The sequence below is a fragment of the Ochotona curzoniae genome, unplaced genomic scaffold (genome assembly GCF_017591425.1).
Source record: "Ochotona curzoniae isolate NIBS_2020 unplaced genomic scaffold, NIBS_Ocur_1.0 scaffold_4506, whole genome shotgun sequence".
Taxonomy (NCBI): domain Eukaryota; kingdom Metazoa; phylum Chordata; class Mammalia; order Lagomorpha; family Ochotonidae; genus Ochotona; species Ochotona curzoniae.
This window is the reverse complement of record NW_024467119.1, coordinates 7,444,170-7,467,060: the sequence shown is the minus strand read 5'-3', so window position 1 is coordinate 7,467,060 and position 22,891 is coordinate 7,444,170. Positions and strand designations below refer to the sequence as shown.

At 52.0% G+C, this 22,891-nt stretch overlaps 1 protein-coding gene across 1 annotated transcript in view; it reads left to right on the top strand.

Moving 5' to 3' along the window:
• The first annotated feature begins 8,927 nt into the window (after nucleotides 1-8,927).
• IGFBP7 (insulin like growth factor binding protein 7) overlaps nucleotides 8,928-22,891 on the top strand; it is a 61,144-nt gene continuing 47,180 nt past the window's right edge. The window contains exon 1 of the mRNA XM_040966597.1: nucleotides 8,928-9,429. Coding sequence (XP_040822531.1) covers nucleotides 8,955-9,429 — 475 coding nt within the window. The 5' untranslated portion in view covers nucleotides 8,928-8,954. The remainder of the gene's footprint in view (nucleotides 9,430-22,891) is intronic.

Genomic DNA, 22,891 nt, shown 5'->3' with positions numbered 1-22,891 from the left:
GGTAAGTGTAGAATTTAAAATTTTGCAGGGGCATAAGTGATTTCATCCCCAGACCCTCTCCCTGTCCATGTTACTGGCTCTGCTGGTCAGAGCAATTTTGTACAGGGTGACAAAAGCTTTAGGACTGCAGGGGACAACAGTGAGCTCACGAGAACTCACTGAGTTCTGTGGATTGCACTGGTCCTGCAGGAAAATAATACCAACTGTGGCAGTGTATGGGTCAAAATAGGTCCGTGCTGCACCCAGACCTAACAGCCAACAGGTTCTGACAAGATCAGTGCCACCAACAACCTAGCTATATAGGACACGTGGTGTCTCCCTAATCCTGGGACCTGCTCCAACCAGAAGTGGAAGAAAGGTTGTACAGACAACAGTGCAGCCTCAGCACGGTATCACAGGAGGTGGAGAGTGCTAAGCCAGGAGCTGGGGCTACGGTGGAATACCATGGTGGAAATCTAACATAAGAGCCGAGACCTAGAACTTGCTGGAGGGAGTGGCATAACTGGCTGCAAGCAAAGAGCACTGTACCAACTGCAATAAGTAAAATCGAACTGTAAACCTGTGGGTGACACAGCTTAGAAACCTGCCCCAAGGAGAAGACTCTGCTAACCAGAAGTACAATGACCAAGAGCAAAAAAAGGGATAGAGGCAAAATGAATATTACTGAAAACTCCCCTGCAAAGGAGCAAAACCATATGCCAACCTCAGAGTTCACTGAGGAAGACACCGAGAAAATGAGGGAGACAAAATTCAGAAATCTCATTACAAAGCTTGTTATCAACAATGAGAAACACATATAAGAGTCCAAAGAATTAAGGAATATGTTACACAAGAAATAGCAATAAAGCAAATCAAGGCTGATACATCAGAAATTAAGAACACAGTGGAGCAAATAAAAGTACAGCAGAGAGTCTCCAAACTAGAATGAAGCAAGCAGAAGAAAGAATCTCAGAATTGAAAGATATTTCCTGTCACTAGGGGGAAGCAAACAAAAAGCTGCAAGCAGAGCTGGATCAGGCCAAAAAAAGTATTCAAGAGTTGAAAGACACTATTAGAAGGCCAAATATAAGAGTTATGGGAGTCCCAGAAGGTGCAGAAAGAGAAGTTGGTTTTACAAATATATTTAATGAAATAATAAAGGAAAATTTCCCTAATCTGGAGAAAGAATTGGGAAACAAGATCCAGGAGGGGCACAGAACTCCCAACAGGCTTGATTAAAAGTGATCTTCACCAAGACACATGATCATCAAGCTCTCTTCAATCGAACATAAGAAAAAGATTCTTAAATGTGCATGTGAAAAAAATCAATTGACATATAAAGGAATGCCAATTAAACTCACAGGAGATCTCTCACCGGAAACTCTACAGGCAAGAATAGCATGGAGTGACATATTCCAGTTTCTAAACGAAAACAATTGTGGGCCCAGGATAACATATCCAGCAAAGCTTTCTTTTGTCTTCAAAAATGAAATAAAATTCTTCCACAGTAAAGTTAAAAGAATTTGCCTCTTCCAAACCTGCCCTACAAATGATATTTCAAGATGTTCTCTTGACAAAGAAGAGGAACAGCACCCACCAAAACCAAAGGCAAATGTGAAGAACATCCTAGTAAAATGACAACAGAAGACTAAACCAATGAACAACCCATTGCTAAAATGACAGGACCAAATTACCACCCATACATATTAACCCTGAATATAAATGGTTTAAGCTCAATCAAACATCATAAATTAGTAGACTGGATTAAAAAAACAAAATCCATCTATTTGTTGTCTAGAAGAGACATATTTCAACCAACAAAAATCAACCAAAACTATATCTCATGAATTTTGATGTTTTTGTTAGTTTAATCTCTTCAAAGCAGTTTCTTCTGATTAAATTATTCAAGGACTCATAGATCATATAGTAGCATCATTTTCTTCAACAAGGTTGTTGATTTTCATTTTCTTCAGTGACACATTAGTCATTCAGGAGCACGTTATTTAACTTCATGGTATTGTTTATTTCTTTTTTCTTCCTATTGTTGATTTTGTTGTGTGGCTTTTCATTTAAGGGGATGCATAGTAGCTGTGTAATGGAGACTCCTAATTAGTAACATGTTATTGAACTTCATGGCATTGTAAATTTCTATTTTTCTTCCTATTGTTCATTTTGTATTGTGACTTTTCATTTGAGAAGATGTACAGTAGCTGTGAATTGGAGACTAACATATCCAGCTGTGAGGATACAAAGTAGTAAGCATCTCTACTTCCAGACAAAGACGGACTTACAATGAAACTGTTTACTCTATCTTGACAATAGGATGCTGGGCTCTCTGCCATTGTCCATGCCCACAATGATGGACATATGACTGTGTATGAAGAACTATACTTTAGTAATGATATTGGGGAACTTAGGCAGGTGGAAGTTGGGGAGGAGATAAGGGAAATCCCAGGAGCCTATGGAACTGTATCATAAAATGCTAATAATAATAATAAATTTTAAAAGATTTTAAAAAAACCTGTTATAGGACTTGGACTTCAGAGTGGCACAGCAGATTATGGATGCCAATTGATGTTCTGGCTGCTCCACTTCCCATCCAGCTCCCTGCTAATGTGCCTAGGAAAGCAGTGAGCAATGGTCCCACTGCTTGTGTCCTGCAATCCATTTGGGGATCCAGAAGAAGCTCCTGGCTTCTGGTTTCAGCCTGGCCCAGCTCTGGCTTTTGTAGCCATTTGGGGAGTGAACAAGCAGTCTCTGTGTCTTTCAAATAAATCAATCTGTTCGCTCTTAGCATTGACAGTTTTATGACTTTATTATTAATAACTGCACTTTTTAAATTTGTAAATTTCACAATGCTTAATTCAGTTCAAATCAACAAACATTCAAGCCTACAAGACAGAACAAAATGAGATGACATCAGCTAAATTTTTTCTAAAGATCAAAATATTGGGATTTGAAAACCTACATTTTGGTGCCACTGTCAATTCAACCACATGTGTATTACTTAGAAAGCCACAACACTGTCCATAGTTGGCTTTCTTGACAGAGTACAATTCATCTCCCAAACTACTTCTCCTCGGCATGAGCTTTGCCAACACGTGAATCTGGACAGGCAGGAGAACTGTCATCTTGGTACCTGACTGTCGGAGAGCTGCAGGTCGCGTCTGTGTCTGCTTCAGTACCAGGAGAGGTCACTGCTGACGCGGGGCGCGAGGGACAGTGCGTTTCACCCCAGTCACTGCCCTTGTGATTTCCTGCTCGGTCTGAATGTCTGCTGAACCACAGAATCACCACCAAAGGCTCCGTGCCCTGGACTCTTGTCTTGCTCGGCAGGGCAGCCTGGTCTCCCTCCTCCTCCCTGCTCTTGGTTGCTTCCTCGTTTCTTTCTTTGGCTCACAGTGCTTCTTCAGCTTTGGCAGCTGCTTCCAGCACCAGCTGCGGTCAGGCTTCAGCGGCAGACACTCTAACCCAGCTCTGAGGTTCCCACAATTCCCAACATTGGAGATTGGGTAACTCCTGGTCCTCGTCTTTCCCCTTCTCCTTTGCCCTTTTTCTCTGCCTCAGCATTGGTGCCTGCCCTGAGATCAACTATAGAGGCTCCTGAAATGGGAACTTTCACAGCTTCAACTCGGGTAATGTGGATGTGCCCTTGACCCAGACCTCTGACCTCTACAGGACCCCATGATCCCTAGAACAACTTCGACTTCATTTTCCTCTAGAACCATAATAAACATTACTGCTTCACCAAAGAGGCCGAGGAGCTGCAGAGCGGGATCTGCATGTCCTCCCACTGTTCCCCCGACCACGCCTTCCACTTCCCGAGGAACTGCTCCAAGACAACCGTCCACAGTGCTTCGCTTTTCTCTTGCTTCTGCTTCCTTCAGTGCCTGATGGCCCGCCTCCCATTCCCAGTAGCTGGATCTGGATCTTTCGGCTCTGACCTTCTGTTGATGGCAGTCGGTGCCTCCCTAATTCCAAATCAATAAACCTTCAAGGGAAAGGAAACTAGGGGGTGTGTAAGGGAGCGGCTGTGGACAAGGTGTTCTGAGAAGGCTAGGCGCCAGGCTCCCTCCTGGCCCACGGTTCCCATTCACTACAGCAAAACAAAGCCTGGGAACAGACAACGGAATATTCTGCAAACAACTCTGTTGGCGTAAGTAATTTTTACTATGGCTAACAGTTATAACAGCTCTACTCCCATATCAGCTGTTGGTGTTCATCTCTCAGAGTGCCTAATTTGTGAATTAGACATTATCACAGGAGGGTGGTTGCAGTCAAGACAGCATGCTTCGGGTTCAGTCTATTCTCAGTGACAGGCACCTGCTGGGGGGTTGTGGACGGATCCTTCACAAACTCATCCCACCACAGGAGTTCCTGCTCCCACCAGGGTTGGAAGAGGGGCGGTGTGACCACGTGGAGGGGCAGTGAGCGAGTGGCTGTCCACAAGGCAAGGAGAACAGTCTGGGACTGACCTGTCCCTCATGGCTCTGAGAAGATGCTAACCCCCCAGCACCTTGAACTTAGCCTTCCAGCCCCTAGCACAGTGGAAAATACAATTTCTATCACTTGGGGCCTGCGTCATGGTGTACACTGGCGTCCCACTTGGGCACTGGCTGCTCCACTTAGGATCCAGCTCCCTACTAATGGCAGGGGGAAATGGCTGAGTGCTTGGACTTCTGCACTCACATGGGACACCCAGATGAAGCTCTTAGCTCCTGGCTGCTGGCTTCAGCTTGGCCCAGCCCTGCTGTTACGGTCAGCATATGAACCAACAGATGGGAGCTAGTACGCTCTCTCTCTCTCCCTCCTTCTCTCTCCCCCCCAACTCCCTTTTCCTCCCTCTTTCTCTGTATCTCTTTCAAATAAATAAACCACTTTCAATCTGTAGCATTTTCTGTAGTAGCACTGGCAAACTAGTACCTGTCTTCAGAAATCAAAGATACGGAATTCATGCCCAAGGAAATTTTCATGGAATAAAGCACAGGGTTAGCTGACTTCACTGGCAAAATCAACCAAACCTCCAAGAAGAATTAATACAAATTCCTTACATCATCTTTCTAAAACCTTGGAAGAGGGGAAAGCACCTCCTAATTCATCTTCAGAGGCCACCACTCCCCTGACACGAGTGTCAGATGAGTATCACAGGAAAACTGCAGATGGCTCCCCAACAAGATACCAGCGAATCCTCCAGAAGCAGACGAAGAAGGATGCATGCCCTGATCCAGGGGGATTTAGTCCAGGAATGCAAGTCTGGGTTCAGCAGTTGCAAATCAGTTAAGGAAACCCGCCCCATCAGGAAAAACAACACAGTGACAAATCGTCTCAAAAGCCAGCAAAGGCATCTAACCTCAACATCGCCTCATGCTAAAAGCTCCACACATCAGAACACATCATCTCCTTTTTTAAAAAAAAGATTTATTTATTTATTATTGCAAAGTCAGATATACAGAGAGGAGGAGAGACAGAGAGGAAGATCTTCCATCCATTTATTCGCTCCCCAAGCAGCTGCAATGGCCAAAGCTGAGCCGATCCGAAACCAGGAGCCCGGGGCCTCTTCTGAATCTCCCATGTGGGTGCAGGGTCCCAAGGCTTTGGCCTGTCCTCGACTGCTTTCCCAGAACAAGGAATTTTCGATAGGAGCATGCGTGCACACCCCATGCATGGCTGGCATCACACTCAGGGGTCGGAGTTTGAACACTTTCCCTAAAAACTCAAGACCAAGATAAGGATGTCTGCCAGCAGCATGGGGACTCCTCATCGCAGAGGTTCAAACCAGGGCTGCTGAGCGAGAAACAGCAAGTACAGGCTTCCAGAGGAAACACAAGGATATAAAGTGTTCCCACCTGCAGGGGCCAGGCTCTTTACAGTGCTAAAATGGACATCAAACAAGTCAACAGGGCTGGTGCGCTGATTCAACTAAGCCTCCCCTTTCAGGTGCTGGCATCCCAATATAGGCACCATTACATGTCCCAGCTGCTCCACTTCCTATCTAACTCCCTGCTTGAGGCCTGGGAAAGCAGTAGAGAACGATTCAAAACCTTGGGATCTTGCACCCACATGGGAGATCTGGAAGAAGCTCCTGGCTCCTGGCTTCAGATCAGCTCATTTCTAGCCATTGCAGCCATTTGGAGAGTGAACCAAAGGCTGGAAAAGATTTCTGTCTCTTCTCTCTAGTAAGGTCTACCTCTCCAATAAGAATAAACAAATATTTTTTAAAAACCAGGTGAACAACTTTCCTGGGAAAGTTCTGCCTCCTGTCTGGCCTCCTTCCTATGAACACTGGCATGCATCAAGGCCCCCATTTGCCTGGCACCATCACACAGTCCCACTTCCCCCTGTGCGGGAAACCCTGCCCGTCCTCCCCACCCCATCCCACCCTCTTTTCTGTTTTTATCTTGTGAGCAGTGCTCCACTGTTCAGTGCCCTTGAATTCTCCCTGGTGGTGCTGGCATCACTCTCTGTCACCTCAGTGGGTGAGCTAGCAATTCTGGATGCCCACAACCCAAGGTGGGTCAAGCACCCCCACTGACTCCTCTTGGCAACAGTCATGGTGCTGGCCGTGGCATAGGCACATGGCATAGGCACGTGGCATAGGCATGTGATAGAGGTGTCTCCTTACAGAACCCCCAACATTTAACCACCAGGAAGCCCCCCTAGCCACCTAGGCCAGTCCCACCTTTCCCACAACCACACCTCCATACACCCTAACTGGACTCATTTTCATCCTCTCGGTGGCACTAACATTAGGCCCTGGGGCTAAAGACCTGATGTGGGAGACACAACTACTCACAGCTTGGCACAGGGCTGTAACACACTGCGGGGTGCCGCCCCTGGTCTCCCAGCTGCTGGCAGCTCCCCCAAGCATACACGCACACACAGTCTCCACCCCGTGTCCTGGCATGGGCTTCCACGCACACCAGCATCATCAGAGTTGTCGTCCCAGTGTCACCCTCTGAGACCCTGCAGTTATACAGCCTGTGGAATCCAGCGAGCAGAGCTGGACTGGCAAACAACTCACGCTGAACCGGGACCTCAGTGCCTGCTCCGCTTCACGTTCCATAGGGGCCGCCTTCTCAGCCACGTGAGCTACAATGGTGGAAGGAAGACAGGAGCATCCAGGAACTTGCTGCTCCGAAGATGCTTAAAAAAAAAAAAAAAAGATTTATTTTTATTGTAAAGGCAGATTTAGTGAAAGAGAAAGATCTTCCACCTACTGGTTCATTCCCCAAGTAGTTGTTACAGCCAGAGCTGAGCCGATCTGAGCCAAGAGCTTCTTTCAGATCTCCCAGGTGGGTACAGGGGTCCAAGAACTTGGGCCATCTTCCACTGTTTTCCCAGGCCACAAGCAGGGAGCTGGATGGAAAGTTAATGAGCCAGGACACGAGCAGGCTCACATACAGACCCCAGCACTTGTAGGCAGAGGATTAACCAACTGTGCCAATGCACTACTCTCCAAAAATATTTGTCTCTTGTCACATAAGGGTTAACACACACACACACACACACACACACACACACACACACAGTCACTTTTCCAGAATGCACTAATGGGGAGAACAAAAAAAAACAAAAACAAAAAACCCAAGGTTTTGTGCATGGAACAATATTTGAGGTCCCTCCAACTTTGTGATTTAAGTTTCACGGGGTCAGTCTGGGGGGTACTGCCATAAGCTGCCACCTTCAATACCAGCATCCCATATAGGTGCTGCTTCCCATTCCAGCTGCTCCACCTCCAAGCCAGCCCCTTCTGCTAACTGCCTGGAAAAGCCGAAGATGACCCAAGAACCTGGGTCCCTGCCACCCTTGTAGGAGACCCCTGAGCTCCCCGCTTCAGCCTGACCCACTCTGGCCACTGTGACCATTTGGGATGGTCACAGCAGATGGAGACATCTTGCTCTCTGTAACTCCCCCTTTCAAAATAAATAATGCTTTAAAAATATTAAGAGACAGGGAGAGCAAGCTCAAAGTAATACTCCCAAAAGACTCTGGAGTTCCATGCATCACTCACAGCGCTGTGAACGTCACACTAAGCGGTCCCCATGCCCACAGGCCCTCCCACTGACACCAAGGAAGAAGGAACTCCAGTGTGATACGCAGAGTGGGGCAGGTATGGATTTGAACACATCTTCTGCACCACTCCATTTCAGAAGCCCTTTTTCAAGTATCCCCCTTGGAAGGCTGGAAGGCTCCATAGCCAACCAAAACACTACAAGTGACTAGAAGTTGGCATAGAAGGGGGCGGGAAGGAGGGCCAACACTCGGCAAAAGAACCTCGACGTTGAACTGGCAGAAAGATTGTGGTAAAGTTACCAAAAAACCCTTTAGGTTCTGCCACCTACCTTGGGCTCCCCTGAGGCAAAATCCAGCAGTACCCCGTTCTCCTGAGGTGGAGCAAAACCCTGGGCGTTCCAGAACCTTCCAGAATTCGCTCTTGCAACCTGACTTGGCCTAAGCAGGCCTGAGTGCAGTGTGGCAAGAGAGGGCAGTCAGAATCCTTCAAAGTGGTGCCAGGCAAGGGACCCATCCTTTCTGCCTGGCACCTGGGACTGCGGCCAACGGGGATACCAAATCCGCGGGGAAGAGGTGTTTTTACGGTTTGGGGTCTTAAAAAAAAAAAGAAGTTCTGTTCCTAAAAGTACTTGCCGACGACACACAGGCTAACAGGACGCACAGGTCGCGAGCGCCGGTGGCGGGAGTGTGGGGGGTCAGGTCGTCTCAAAGTCGGTGCTGTTCCCACTCGGACTCGGGATGGCAGCACCGGCACCGGGCGGTGAGCGGGGCGCAGGGTCCGGAAGGCGCCGCGGACCCCGGGCCAGGGCCAGCGCCCGCCCCGCAGGCCCGGGAGGGCGGCGCGGCCGCCTCTCACCGCCCCGGGGAGTGGTTCCCGCGGGCCGGCCGGGCGGGGCGGCGCGTTTAAGGCGCCGGCCGGCCGGAGCCGCCTCACTCGCGCCCCGCCGCCGCCGCGTCCCGCCATGGAGCCGCCGGCTCTGCGCGCCCTGCTCCTCGGCGCCGCCGGGCTGCTGCTCCTGCTCCTGCCCCTCTCCTCTTCCTCCTCTTCGGAAGCCTGCGGGCCCTGCGAGCCGGCCGCCTGCCCGCCCCTGCCCCCGCGGGGCTGCCCGCTGGGCGAGACCCGCGACGCGTGCGGCTGCTGCCCGGTGTGCGCCCGCGGCGAGGGCGAGCCGTGCGGGGGCGGCGGCGCCGGCAGGGGGCACTGCGCGCCGGGCATGGAGTGCGTGAAGAGCCGCAAGAGGCGGAAGGGTAAAGTGGGGGCAGCAGCCGGCGGCCCGGCGGTGAGCGGCGTGTGCGTGTGCAAGACCCGCTACCCCGTGTGCGGCAGCGACGGCACCACCTACCCCAGCGGCTGCCAGCTGCGCGCCGCCAGCCTGCGCGCCGAGAGCCGCGGAGAGGAGGCCATCACCCAGGTCAGCAAGGGCACCTGCGAGCAAGGTGGGCAACGAGCGCATCCCCATCCCCCGGGCCACCGCGTGCGCGCGGGACCCCGCCCTGCTCCGGGCGTGTGCGCGGTTTTCTGGAGAGCTTTCGGCGCGCGGGCCAGGACAGCGAGAACCGGCAGGTTGGCGCGCGTCCGAAAGATTTTTTTTATCTGAGCGCTGAGACTCCTGCTGCAGGGAAGCCCGGGTCTGTCGTTTTCTTGGCTTGGGGTGGGGAGAAGGGAGTTTGTGCAATCGGAGCGTCGCTTCCGGAGCGAAGTCGTCTGTCCCAAGCTTTAGTTGGCTGTATGCTAACAGTTTCCAAAGTCAGATTTCGTGTTTCTTGGTAGTAACAGAGAGGGAAAATTTCATTTGGTGGAAACTACCCTTGCCCCCACCATCCCCTAGCCAACTAGTTACAAACTCTTGAAAGAATGTTTTGCCGCGTAATCTTGTGAACCTGCTGTCTGTTTTATTTTACTTTCTTGTTCCTTTTAGTCTGTGGGCTGCAGCACGGCCTTTGGCGGGTGGGATGCCAATGAGGCTTTTTGAGAGTTTATTTCATTCCCGACCTATCCAGACTTGCCGTAAATGAAATAGGAAAGCAGACAGCGCTGACTTTCAAAAGCAAATTAAAAAGCAGGTTTGAACTCTGATGCCTGGAATAGCATTCTCCGTCGGCAGTAGTTTCCAGGGAAAGTTGGACACTCTCACTGGCAGACTTTTGCCTGCTCCCAGTGGGAGGGAGGCTGGGCAGGAGGGAGGCGGGCAGGGGGGAGGCGGGCAGGCAGGAGGAGGGGTGGACAGGAGGGCAGCGTTTCTGAGCAGAGCTGTGGCTGTTTTAGGCTAGGTTCCCTCCAGCATTTCCAGATGCATGAATGGCTCTTGAGAGCTTTTCCCGGAAGTTCAGGACACTTGAAGACCTTAAATCCAGGAATCCCTGTTAGCTGTGGGCATGACTTTACAGTATCATGACTTTACAGTATCATGACTTTACAGTTAAAGAAAACTTATATGGCAACCCCAAAATGTCTGCATGGCTTCGGAAGCAGATGTGGGCTCTGCTGTCGCACTGGCCACTCTGTCCTGGGGAGAGAAATGAGTGTCACTTTGAGGGTTTATTTCAAATATTGCCATGTGCTTGTGACGGTGCCCTGGGAGTTTACACACACACAGAGGCAGGTGCACGGCTTGAGAGTGAGCTCGTGGCTTTGGTGCTTCTCCTTTTCCAGCCTGTAGCTTTTTTCCTTCCTTCTCGCTCAGACTACTGCCAACGCACAGTGCCACCCGAGCAGTGGGGAGAAGCCCGAGTTCCCTGGCTCTTGGATGGGCTTGGACAGTTCTCAAAGCCGGCCCTGCAGAACACACTTGACCTCCGTGCCATTCTGTACTGGGGCTTTGCCGAGATGAGGAAATGCATTTTCTGGTTTCTTCGGCCATTTCTCAGGAAATTTGTAACTTGTGTACTGCCAAGGAGGAGGCACTGCGGGTAGGGGTCGCTCTGCCTTCAGTTCTGTTGATCTTCCGACACACCCTGGCTGAGCAGCTGGCTGGTGTTGCGCGGTGCTAATGCCATGTAAGCCTGCAATACTAAAATCAGGTTTTGCTGGCACATGCACAATATGTGACTTGCCAGGACACTTTCCCGCTCCCTGAAGTGACTCCCAGTCTTCCCTTCTTTGCTTTTCCTTTGTAAGATCTGTTTGTTAGGAAGGTGATCAAAGATTGAGATCTTCTGTCCTTTGGTTCTCTGCCCAAATGGCCAGGCTGAAGCCGGGATCCAGGAACTCCGACCTGGTGTCCCATGTGGGCGGCAGGGCCCAGAGCACCTGAGCTGTCTGCTGTTCTCCCAGGAGCATCTGCAGGGAGCTGGATCAGAGGCAGAGCAGCCAGACCAGAACCTGTGTTTTGACAGGCATCACAAGCAGCAGGCTTAGCCTGCCCCCCTCCTGGAACCACCCAAGGAAGGTTGGTCGGATTGCTTTCTGAATCTCGGCATATGAGGCAAAGGGTGAACGCAGGGCGGGGGGATTGGACCGCTGGTAACACGGAGCTGATGCAGAGACGCTGTGATGGTCTCACAGGCCGAGAGAGCAGGTGCTCCGTCCTGCCCATTTCTGTCTATAGCCTCAACACCCAAGAGGCTTGGAAATCCGAGATTGCTTTGGCTGTGTGATCCCTCTGGACGCCACCCTCCCTTCTCCCTCGGAACTCACTTTAACTCACGTGGTCCACCCCTTGGTTCTTGTGCGGCTGTGGCAGAGGAGAGGCTGCACCGTGTACCAGCCTTCTGCCGTCATGGCCTCGTCCCTCTGACCCCCTTTGGTGCACCAACCACAGGCAGTGGCTGCTGCGTCTGTTCTGATACTCCTACTTCTGGGGACACTGCGCCTCCTGCGTGGACCGTGTCCCCGTCTCTGTGCACATGCGTACCTACTCACACTGCACCCGGCCCCTGCGCCCTTCCTTGTCTTTCCTTCCCAAGCGCTCTGACCTGGCTGTAGTCTCGGATGCACCTGCGCCTCCCCAGTGTGCCAGGCCGTTGTCTGTAGGAGTCAGGGTAGCAGAATGGCTAAGCTGTGAGCTCCAGTGCTCACTCCTTGGTTGCGGACCCTGACCGCTTAGACACCACAGCCTTGAACCTGAGCCAGTTCCCTGAGGTTCCTGCCTGAGGGTTGGCCGCCTTAGAAAGTGCAGCTGTATCCATGCCTGCCCCACAGGGCTGTCCTAAGGACTGTCCACAAAAAGCCCTCGGTGAAGGCGATGATGTGGTTGTTCCCAATAGGCACTTGTCTTATGCTGCAAAACTTTGTTGCGCCAAAATGCACTTAGAGTTTTTGAAGTACCCTTGTGTGTCCCCAAAGCCTGAATTGGTGCCTGGCATGAGTGGAGCACATGGATGGCTAAGTACCTGAACTGGCCAGCCTGTGCCCACTGCCCCACCTCCCCACCCCCACTGGACTGTGGCGTGTCAGAGGACTCCACCTTGCCTCAGGCTTCCTTACAGACTGGCAGCTTTGTAAATATTTGTAGGGTAGACAAAGGGGTCCCCTGAAGGAAACGCCTGCCCAGGGGCGGGCATGGCCACTCCTGCCAGTAGGATTCTCCTGAGCTGTGTGCCCCCAGCAGACTCTGTCCTCAGCTGGCCTGAGTGCTGGCAGTGGATGGCCAGTCCGCTCCCCGCGGGGACTTTTTCCAGGTGCATTGGCAGGGAGCTGGATGGGAAGTGGAGCAGCCGGTGCCCATTTGGGATGCCAGCGTCACAGGCAGCAGCTTTGCCACAGTGCTGCAACACCAGCCCTGTAGGAAAGATCTGAAGAACTGGAGAAACTGCAGAAAAGAGTTCACCTTGAAGGAGGGGACTTCAGAGTGCCTAGGGGGAAAAAAGCCTAATAACAAGCTAAGGTTTCTACGGAAGGGATTAGTGAATGAAGGGTGGGGGCCTGGGTTAGGGCTCCTTAAGCCTCTGAATGCCTGGAGTTAAGTAGCCCTGAGGTGCACAGCCCAGAGGACGTGGGCCAGTCCCAGCCAGTGTGTCACATGCTCCCAGGGGAGTCAGGCAGGGGAGCATGGCCTCCTGAGAGTTTTCTGTTGCCTCCTTCCCGGGGCACTGCCGTTCTGAGGGGTGGTTCAGGGTCACCGGCCTTGCTGGACAGCCTTCAACACCCTTTCCTCTCAGCTGCTAGAGCCTGCCCTGCGGCCCTACAGCCTCAAGGAAGCTGCCTTATAAGGCTGTCTTCTGGAAAGTTCAGACAGGCAGAGAGCACACTCCCTCCTGAGCCGGCCAAGTCCAAGGCCACCAGCTCCCTGGAGTCTTCCATCCGCTGCTTCCTGTGCCCTCGGGCTGCCTGCGGAGTTTCCCACTGCACTGGAAGGGTTGTGTCCTGTGTTAATAGAGGGACCCTGAATTACTGCACAAAACCTTCTAAGCCAGGAGCTGGATGAGTGTAACTGAAGAATGGGCACAGGGAGACGAAGGTACATGGATGTCAGTTAATGCACCTGCTGATTATAGGCAATTTGAACGATTTCCCAGGAGCTCTTGACTCTAAGAGACCTTGATGAACCAAGGGAAGTGCCCCTGGTCTGTCCTCGAGGGGTTTCCCCTGGTTGTCCCAGACCGTCTAGGCCCAGGGAGGCCGCTGAGAAAGTGGGGTGGGAGAGAGGTCAGGGACAGGGAGCTCTTTGATTTCAAATTGGATCAACAGCTGAAGGATGCCGGCCCTTTCAAAAAGCCAGCTTGTGGAATTTCCCTGGAGGACAGCGGGGTGGGCGTGGCTGAGCCGCAGCAGCCGCTGGATGGCACGGTGAGCCCGCCCCCTCGAGGCCCCACCTGGTGCCGGCTGGCCAGGGTGCTGGGCCCCAGAGCAGGCCAGAGCTGCAGAGAGATCTCCTGGGTCTGAAAAGTTAGAAAGGTTCAGATGGGGTGAGTGTGCTGACAAAGCGCCATTCATGTGCGATGCAGGAGCAGCTGAGTCTACCTGTGGTCTAAGACTGCTGGAGACAGGAAGCAGGCAGAGGGCGGGGACAGCAGGCCCACCAAGACCGTGAGCTCTGGTCCTGCCGAAGCACCTGCAGGTGCGGCTCGCAGCTCTACACATCTGTAGCAGGTCGATTTTTTTTATCTATTTATTTTACAAAATGTTGACTGCATTATTTTGAATTCAGGCTCACAGAGAGATCTTAAGCTGCTGGCTCACTCCCCAAAAGGCCACAATGGCCACCACAGGGGCGAGCAGCTTCATCCGGGTCTTCCACATGGGGAGCAGGGCCCAAGCACTTGGGCCATCTTCTGCTGCTTTTCCCAGATGCATTAGTGGAGCAGCCAGAACACCAACAGGAGCACAGGTGGGATGCTGGCACCACGAACGAAGGCTTACCTTGCTGTGCCACCCCAAGACTGGTTTCTAAGCTGGTAATTTTGTTTGGCCTACAAGTGATGCATGGCCCATTTGCGGGAGGTGGGGGAGACATTCTCCACCCCTAATACTGTCTACCCCCTATGGGCAAAGACCCTATCCATACTGTATGTTATAAGTGATTTTGATACTTTATAGTAATTTAGAGTTCACTAATGGCTTCTCTTGCTGTCCCCTCATTGGATACTCAACAGTCCTAACAGACCAGTGTTGCCACCATGCAGGTTAAGCCACTGCCTGCAGCATCAGCAACCCGTGTGGGCACCAGCCCAAGTCCTGACTGTTCCATTTCTTACCCAAATCCCTGATTATGGCCTGGGAAAGCAGCAGAAGACGGCGCACGCCTGTGGGCCCCTGCACTCACGTGGGGGTCTCAGATGGAGCGCCTGGCTTCTTACTCAAGCCTGGCCCAGCCCTGACTGTTGTGGCCGTTTGAGGAACACACCAGTAGGTGAAAGATCGGTCTCTCTCTGTCTCTTCCACTCTTTCAAATAAATAAATCTTTTAAAGGAAAAGAAAAAATGCATAAGATGGGATAGGTGTGAAAAAGTTGCCAGAATCTCATCATGAAATTATTTCACTTTTCTTTGCAGTGTGTTAACAACACAGATGATGTGTGTGTGTGTGTGTGTGTGTGTGTGTGTGTGAACACATCTGAAAGAACTGTTTCTGTCAGTTTGCAGAAGGTAAAAGCTCCAGACCCTAATCAAGGTGCTGCGGGGTGGAGGAGGCTCCGTGTGGTACGTGCTGTGTGACTGCCGCATGACACTCGGGGAAAGCCAGGGTGTGGGGTCCCACATCGCCCTGTAGGTCCCTGAGGCCGGTCAATGCCGGGCCTGCCAGGGTAGGGGTCCTGCAGCCTGTCTCCTGACTGTGTGCCAGGCTGGCGTGAGCATGTGCCCACAGCAGGCCTCCTAAGCATGCTGCTCGGTGCCATTTGGTCGATGACCAGCCCTTCTGCTGAGGTGCCAGGTGGGGTGGAGAGGGTGTTCACCCAGCTCTGTGCATTTCTCCCGTGTTGACCTTCACCTCTGACCCCACACCTGCCATCACAAGTTTCCGTTACTTAGCAGTGTTAACAACAGGCCAGGGTTTTTTTTGTTTGTTTGTTTTTTTGTGGGGCTGCTTGGCAAAAAGCATTCGTGATTTTTTTTAAGAATCGAAGTCTATTTTTTGGCTAGCCATGGGACAGCCTGTAGAATTTATACTGTGCAATCCATTGTGATGAAAAATATGTATGTATTACAGAGATCTGCTTCTGCTAGTTCACTCCCCAAATGGCCACGACAGTCAGGGCTGGGCCGGGCTGAAGCCAAGATGTCCATCTGAGTCTCGCACATGGGTACGGGGGCCCAAGCACTTGAGCCGTCCTCTGCTGCTTTCCCAGGCGCATTAGCAGGGAGCTGGGTGGGAAGTGGTGCAGCCAGAACTCCATACCGGATGTGGCATTACACAAGCTGCAGCTTAACACACTGCCCACTGTGTCTGAGAGGGGAGGCAGAGAGCGACAGCAGTCATGGTCACGGCAGTGGAGACGCAGCCACCCACAGCCACCCACTCCAGCCCTAAAGAGAAACCCTAGCGTGACATTTCCAACACCAGCTGGCCGGCCATCAGCGGCCAGGGTCAAGTGGTCCAGGCCCCAAAGCAATGATGAAAGGTGGATCTCCTGGAGCCCTCAGGAGTCTTTGCCGGAAACCACAGAGAGAAGCTTTTTGGAGCGGGAATCTCCTGGTGCCTCTTGGCTCTGGCAGGTAACACCCCACAGCATCGCCTCCCAGAGGAGCCCCAGAGCTGTGATGGAGAGAAGCAAACAGGAGAGCCCTCAGTCCAGCTGGGAGCCCCAGCCATCTCCCCCAGCCCCTGCCCCTCTCTCTGCCCCTGCTCAGCCAGGCCTTAAATCCAGGGCAGGAGGCTGATCAGACCTGGCTATGCTGAGCCTGGAGTTGCCAAGAAGAAAACCGACTGGGCAGGTGGGCAGGCCTGGTCCAGACCAGCCACACGCTGTGCCAGAGAGATGGAACGTTCCTTCCCTCCTGCCTCCCCACGGACTCGGACCTCATGGGAAGCGTGCTTGTCTGTGCCCTTTGTGCTCGAAGGGAAACAAAAGATCCCAGGTGCCTGTGGCCCGTGAGTCCTTGTAAGTTCATTGAGCCGGGGAGAAGTATTCTACCATGGCTATAGACGGAGTGTCCACATGAATGAGTCACTGCTTTTGCCCAAACCGACATTCAAGAGGGGAGGCAAGGAGACTTTTAACTTCTGTTTGCTCAGAATTGGGCAAAAAAAAAAAAAGAATATTGACCCAAAGAATCTTAAAGGCTGCATTGAAATACATTGGTAAATGCTAAGAAAGAAACACATTGTAAGTACATTTTACTTGTTCTCTGGAAAAATGTTAAAACATGCTTGTGATTTTTAAAATTTATTTGAAAGGCAGAGCTATAGGTGGGCATGGAGAGCGATCTTAGAATACATTCGTTCATGCCACAAGTGGGCATAACATCCAGAGCTGAGCCAGACCAAAGCCAGGGACCTGAAGCCCTATCTGGTGTTTCATGTGGGTGACAGGGGCACAGGCGCTCCATCTGGTGTCTCATGAGGGTGACAGGGGCACAGGTACTCCATCTGGTGTCTCATGAGGGTGACAGGGGCACAGGCGCTCCATCTGGTGTCTCATGTGGGTGACAGGGGCACAGGCACTCCATCTGGTGTCTCATGAGGGTGACAGGGGCACAGGCGCTCGGATCCTCTTGCCCTGCTGTCTCGGGCGCATTAGCAGGAAGCTGGGCTGGAAGCAGAGGAGCCAGGACTCGAGCTGGCGTGCACATAGGGATGCTGCTGTTGCAGGCAGCGGCTTAACGAGCTGCACTGCAGTTCCAGCCCTTAAAAGAAGTATCCTAGGTGGGGGTGATGTCTGGTGGAGACAGTGAGGGTCCCATCTTCACTTCATCTGCCCCAGTTCATAGTTGGATCTTGGGCTTTTGGCACAAATCACAGTGCATTCTAAATTCTAGACTGTATGCGCATACTTCCAAAAATTATGCATCTTACAAAAAGCTTGCGTGAGTTTCAAAAACGTTTTACATTGACACAAACTAAATTCCATTCTTCCACACCTTTTGGAAGGCTAGTAGTATGTTCTTGATGAAATTCACTTCAGCTTCTACGTATCCCAGAGAGGTGAGCCAATTCAAGGTCTCTTTCACTGGAGGTCTTTTCTGTTATCAAGACTCAAGGTTATGGAGGTTTGTAGGATCCAGTGGCATCAAGGACAGCTACTGTTCATATTTTTATGGTATGTTGGTTTTTCCCATGTTGGTTTTTTCCACTCTAGGTCTTGTTCTAGGTAGAGATGACATAATTGATCAGGCACGTACACATTTTCACGTCTTTTTCATGTGTAATCTTTTCAGAAGGTTTAAAATGTTTTACAGTTGTCATTTACAAAATTCTGTGTGCTCACTTGAATGAAACAGTTTATTTAGTCCAGCTTTTTTCTGCTGTAAATAGCCTTTAAATTCCCATATTTGGACATGCAGCCCTTTCGGCAGTGTTTCTCTAGAACACATGCCAGGTTAGGATTCAGACACACACGTGTTTCTTGAACAGTTTGATGCCAGCTGACATCAGTCATTCTAGTTTTAGAAAAACAGCATCCCCAATCCCCAGAAGGTTTAGGCACATTTTCCCACCAAAGCCAGCAGCATTCTAAAACACAAGATTTGCTTGTAACTGTCCCTAGATATGCCTTGCACCTGCCCGTCTTCAGATGTGTAGAGACCAGTGGGCATTATGAGTGGCCAGAAATTGAAGGACCCTGCCAGTTACCAGGTGTCCCCACATGACAGCCAGTGGTCAGCCCCGGGCCCAGCAGGGTCCTTCCAGCTGGCACAGAAAAGAAGGCAACGCCAGCCATAATGTTCTCATTTTGTGACAGTGTCAGCAGCCACCCGTGGGAGTTGTGAACAGCAAACCCCGAGAGAGCCTGAAGGTTTCGCCTTGGTGCTTCCCTGTGGAAGGGGAGACGCTGGCCACTGCTGCCTTGGGCCCCGTCAGCTCGCGAGGGTCTCCTCAACGTCCCCCTCTCCTTGCTGCTGCTTCAGTTCCTTTGCCAGCCACTGTGGATCAAAACTGTCAGCTGAAAATTCCCCAAATAAGCGATACCTTATTCTTTTTTTTAAAGATGTGTTGATTTAAAAAGCAGAGTGACGGTGAGAGAGGGAGACAGAGAGGCAGGGAAGTTTTCCATTCCCTGGTTCATTTCCCAGATGGCTGCAGTAGCAGGCTGGGCCATGCTGTACCAGGAGCCAGGAACTCCATATGCGTCTTCCACATGGATGATATCTTCTGCTGCCTTCCTGGGTGTGTCAGCAGGGAGCTACATTTGAAACAGAGTCACTGGGATTAGAATTGGCATTCTAGTATGAATGCCGGCACCACAAGCAGCGTCTTAACCCACTGCACCATAGCGTCAGCCCCAACCATGTTTAGTACCACAATTTATTATTACCATTATTGCTGGCTATTGTCATTACTTTCTGTGCTTAATTGGTACATTAAACTTCACAGCTATAGACTTATAGGAAAAATTGTATTGCATTGGGCACTAGCCACAGTTTCAGGCAGCCCCTGGGGGTTCTTGGCGCTTATATCTCACACAGATAAAAAAAAACATTGTGCACATCCAGCTGTCTCCCAGCATCCCTTTAAATCCAAATTGAGTGGGGCCAACGCTGTGGCATAGCAAGTGAAACCGCTGACTGCAGGGCTAACATCCATATGGACACCAGTTCATGTCCTGATTGTTCTGCTTCCAATCCAGCTCCCTGGGGGAACTGCAGAGGATGACCCAAGTCTCGGGGCACCCAGAGGAAGCTCCGCTGTCCTAGCTTGGGTTTGGCTGCTCCCTGGCTGGCCCCTGTACCCACATGGGAGGTGGGGGAGAAGCCCCTGATGGCAGGTTCCAGCCTGGCCCAGCCCTGGCCGTTGCAGCCATCCTGCAAATGGAAGACCTTCCCCACCCTCCCTCCCCTTTCCTTTTCTTCCTTCTCCTCTCCTCTCTCCCTGTCACTCATAAATCATGAAATCTGTTTTTGTGGTTGGTCTTGTTGTTTTTAATGTCACCACGAAGTCCTTAAAATCAGCAGAGTATCCTGAGAGCTAGATCTAACTTCAGCTGCTGCCATGGAAAACAGAGCAGGGTCGGAGGTGGGTTTCCCGGGGGAGTATGACATTCAGTCCAGACTCCGGAAGTCCCTGACAGACAGGGAAGAGGAGGAAGATCCCAGGGCCCCTGGCTGAGCCCGTTGGGGGATGGGGTATTTGAGTTCATGGCCATGGGTAGGTCCCTAGGCCTGTGCCCCTGCAGTGCATCCCGAGCTGGTGGGTGGGGGAGAAGGACCAGAGGAATGGTGGCCAGAGGGGCGGCAAGGGCTGCGTTCAGCTGCAAGTACCAGAAAAACTGGAGGCATTGACCCGGCCAGGGAGGCCCGGGCATGTTTCCCGGCAGCCCCAAAGTCCAGATGTGAGAGCTACGGCCTGCCTTTGGCCACTCAGCAACACCCCAAAACACAGGTTTTCTGCTTCTGCCGATGTGCTTTGTGCATCGGGCCTTGCCTTCTTATTCAGTGGATGCGAGAAGCCTGCTGTGCCTGTGGTCATCGCTAATTAGACAGCAGAAGGGAGAGGGCAGCACCACCGGCTGCGTGTCCCCATTATGTCAGGTGAGCAGATGTTTCCAGAACCTTCCATTCAGCACATTTCTGTCTGATGTCATTGACCAGGAATGGGTCACTTGGCAAGATGACAAGGGAGTCTGTGACTGGAGGCAGGGCGGGGCCAAAGGAAACTTCATGCCAAAACAATGTCACCCACAAAACCAAGCAGTGAGGAGCTCCTGTGCAAGTGGCTGGCATCGGAAATGGCAGAGACCAACTTAGGAAGACAGTGCCTCACCCTGCTTCCCAGTCTGCTCCCCAGGAAAAGGCTCACAGCTTACATTCAAATAGAGGCTGCGAAAGTGCTTAGGAAAACGTTGGACTTTATTTTACAGAAATTATAAAAATAACCAGTTCATCCTTGAGTCTAAGTATGGTGAATTTCTAATTGTAGTGTTCTACTGTTTTTTTAAAATTTATTTATTTTGAAAAGGAGAATTAGAGAAAGAGAAAGAGATCTCCCTTTTGCTAGTTCACTCCCCAAATGGCTGGACCAGGCTGAAACCAGGAGCTTCTTCCTGGTCTCGTGCGTGGGTGCAGGGCTCAAACATGCACCCATGTGGGGTGCCGGCATCACAGCTGGTGAGGACTCGGCACCAGCTTCTGGTTGTAGTGTCTTGCACAGCTAGCGTTCAGGAGAATGCGGGGTTCAAATCCCTGCTCCTCCAACTTGGGGGTGTTACTTCTCTGAGCCTCGGTTTTGCCGTCTGTGAACAGGGGCGAGCACTGCCCACGCAGAGGGTAGGGTGATCGTTGGAGCTTGATGTGTGTACTCAGCTGTGGTGCCTGACACACGCACTGCTCACCGTTTGCCTCTGGAACAGCCGTCACGTGTCTCGCGGCCGGGCTGGGGCCTGAGGCGTGGGGACAAAGGGTGGAGGAAGAAAGGGAGCCACAGGGTGGCTAAGGGACCGCGTAGGAACAGGCTGGCCCCTCTGGACTGGCCAGGAGCCATTCTGGTTCTGTATTTCTCCTTCACATCCTGCCTTCTCTCAGTAAGGGGGTTGAGGCAGTTTCGGGCACCACACTCCTCAGATATCGCTGTGAAAAGCAGCTTGCACTCAGGAGGCCTCATCTGCACCTGCTAAAAGTGATTGTTAAGCACAATACCTGGTCTCAGTCCTCCCATTCCTACCTGCAAAATGGGCTTAGTGTTAAAGGGTTGGGAGAAGGGCTGTGGATGTAAACGAAGTAAATGAAACCGTGGGAAGTGCCAGCTGCTCTGTGAATGCCAGAGTGTGAACTCTGAGCTTTGCGATGATGGCAGGAACAGCTCGCCAGTCTCCCCTGGAGGAGGCTTGCTATGTTCAATGTTGGCCTCCAACAGGTCACCCCGGAGACTTCCGGCCCCAGTAAGTGGTGCCCAAGGAAGTGCCGTGTTCTTGTGTTAGCCAGGGCCACGTAGCAAGGAAATTGGCTATGACAGATTCCTAAGGAGCTCGAGATGGAGTCCCTGCAGTTCAGGCTCAGTGGGTGACTGGCTGCCCCCTCTCCTGCCCCCTCTGGAGCTTGTGGACAGAGATGGCCTCGTTCTCCCGCCCAGAAGTACCTGCAGAGGTGTGAGTGCCGGCGGCCGGGGCAGCTGCAGTGTGATCCATCAGCCAGCCACTTGAATGAACACAAGAAGGCCTGCTCCCACCTGGCTCCAAAGCACAGGGGCGAGGAATGAGGAACTCTGTGGTCTATCACGGGCATGTTATTTGCATGTCAGGTGCCGCACACTGTAGGGCCGTGAATGGGGGCCACAGGCACCCCAGGGGCCAAGTTGGGATGGAGTTTATCTGTGTCACAGGATCTGCTCCTTGGTGGACAGATGGAGCCGTTAGAGGTGTGGCCAACAGGGGCGTCAGAACAGCGGAACAGGGAGTTGTTCAGTGGGTTAGGCTTCACTTTTGTAAAATGAGGAGAGTTCTGGAGAAGGACTGTATGGAGGTCGGCTTGGGCAAGTACTGCCGGAACTTCCTCCAGGGCACCCACCCAGGTCCGGGGCCCCCACCCAGGTCCAGAGCACCCATCCAGGTCCAGGGCCTCCACCCACATCCAGGGCCCCCACCCAGGTCGAGGGTGCCCCCACCCAGGTCCAGGGCCCCCACCCAGGTCCAGAGCGCCCATCCAGGTCCAGGGCCCCTACCCAGGTCCAGGGCCCCCACCCAGGTCCAGAGCCGATCACTTCCAGGCACATTCACAGGGAGCTGGGTCAGAAGTAGAGCAACAGCGACATCAACCGGGCCCCATATGGATGCCGGCACTGGCTTGACCCTGCTGCGCCACAAACTGGCCCATCGAGCCAATGGAGCGAAAGCAGCCTCAGAGGGCGGCAGGTGGTCTGAGCTGTAGTAGCCCTTTCATGAGGTCAGGAAGACTGGCTGTACCTAAGCGGAAGCACAGAAAGGGCTGAGGGAGACCCCCAGAGGGACGGGCGGATGGGGGTGATCAGCCTCCATCCTAGAGAGATGTCTGCAGCACATGCGTGTTCACATGTAACAGCTGCGACCTGCTTTTGAGCAAAATGAGCTGGAAAACAGTGTACAGAAGTAGGCCACATTCACCTGCTGTGCTAGCATCCCATATGAGAGTTGATTCATGTCTCTGCTGCTCCACTTCCTCATCCAGCTCCCTGCAAATGCAGCTGGGAAAGCAGCAAAGGACTGCCCAAGTGTGTGGGTCCCCGCCACCCACATGGGAGACCCAGATGGAGCTCCAGGCTCCTGACTTCAGCCTAGCCTAGTGCTAGGGGTTGTGGCCATTTGGAGAGTGAGCCAGCAAATGAAAGATTCTCTCTGTCTGGACAAGATGCTGGACTTTTTGCTTAGTAGATGCTTGCAATGAAAGAATCACA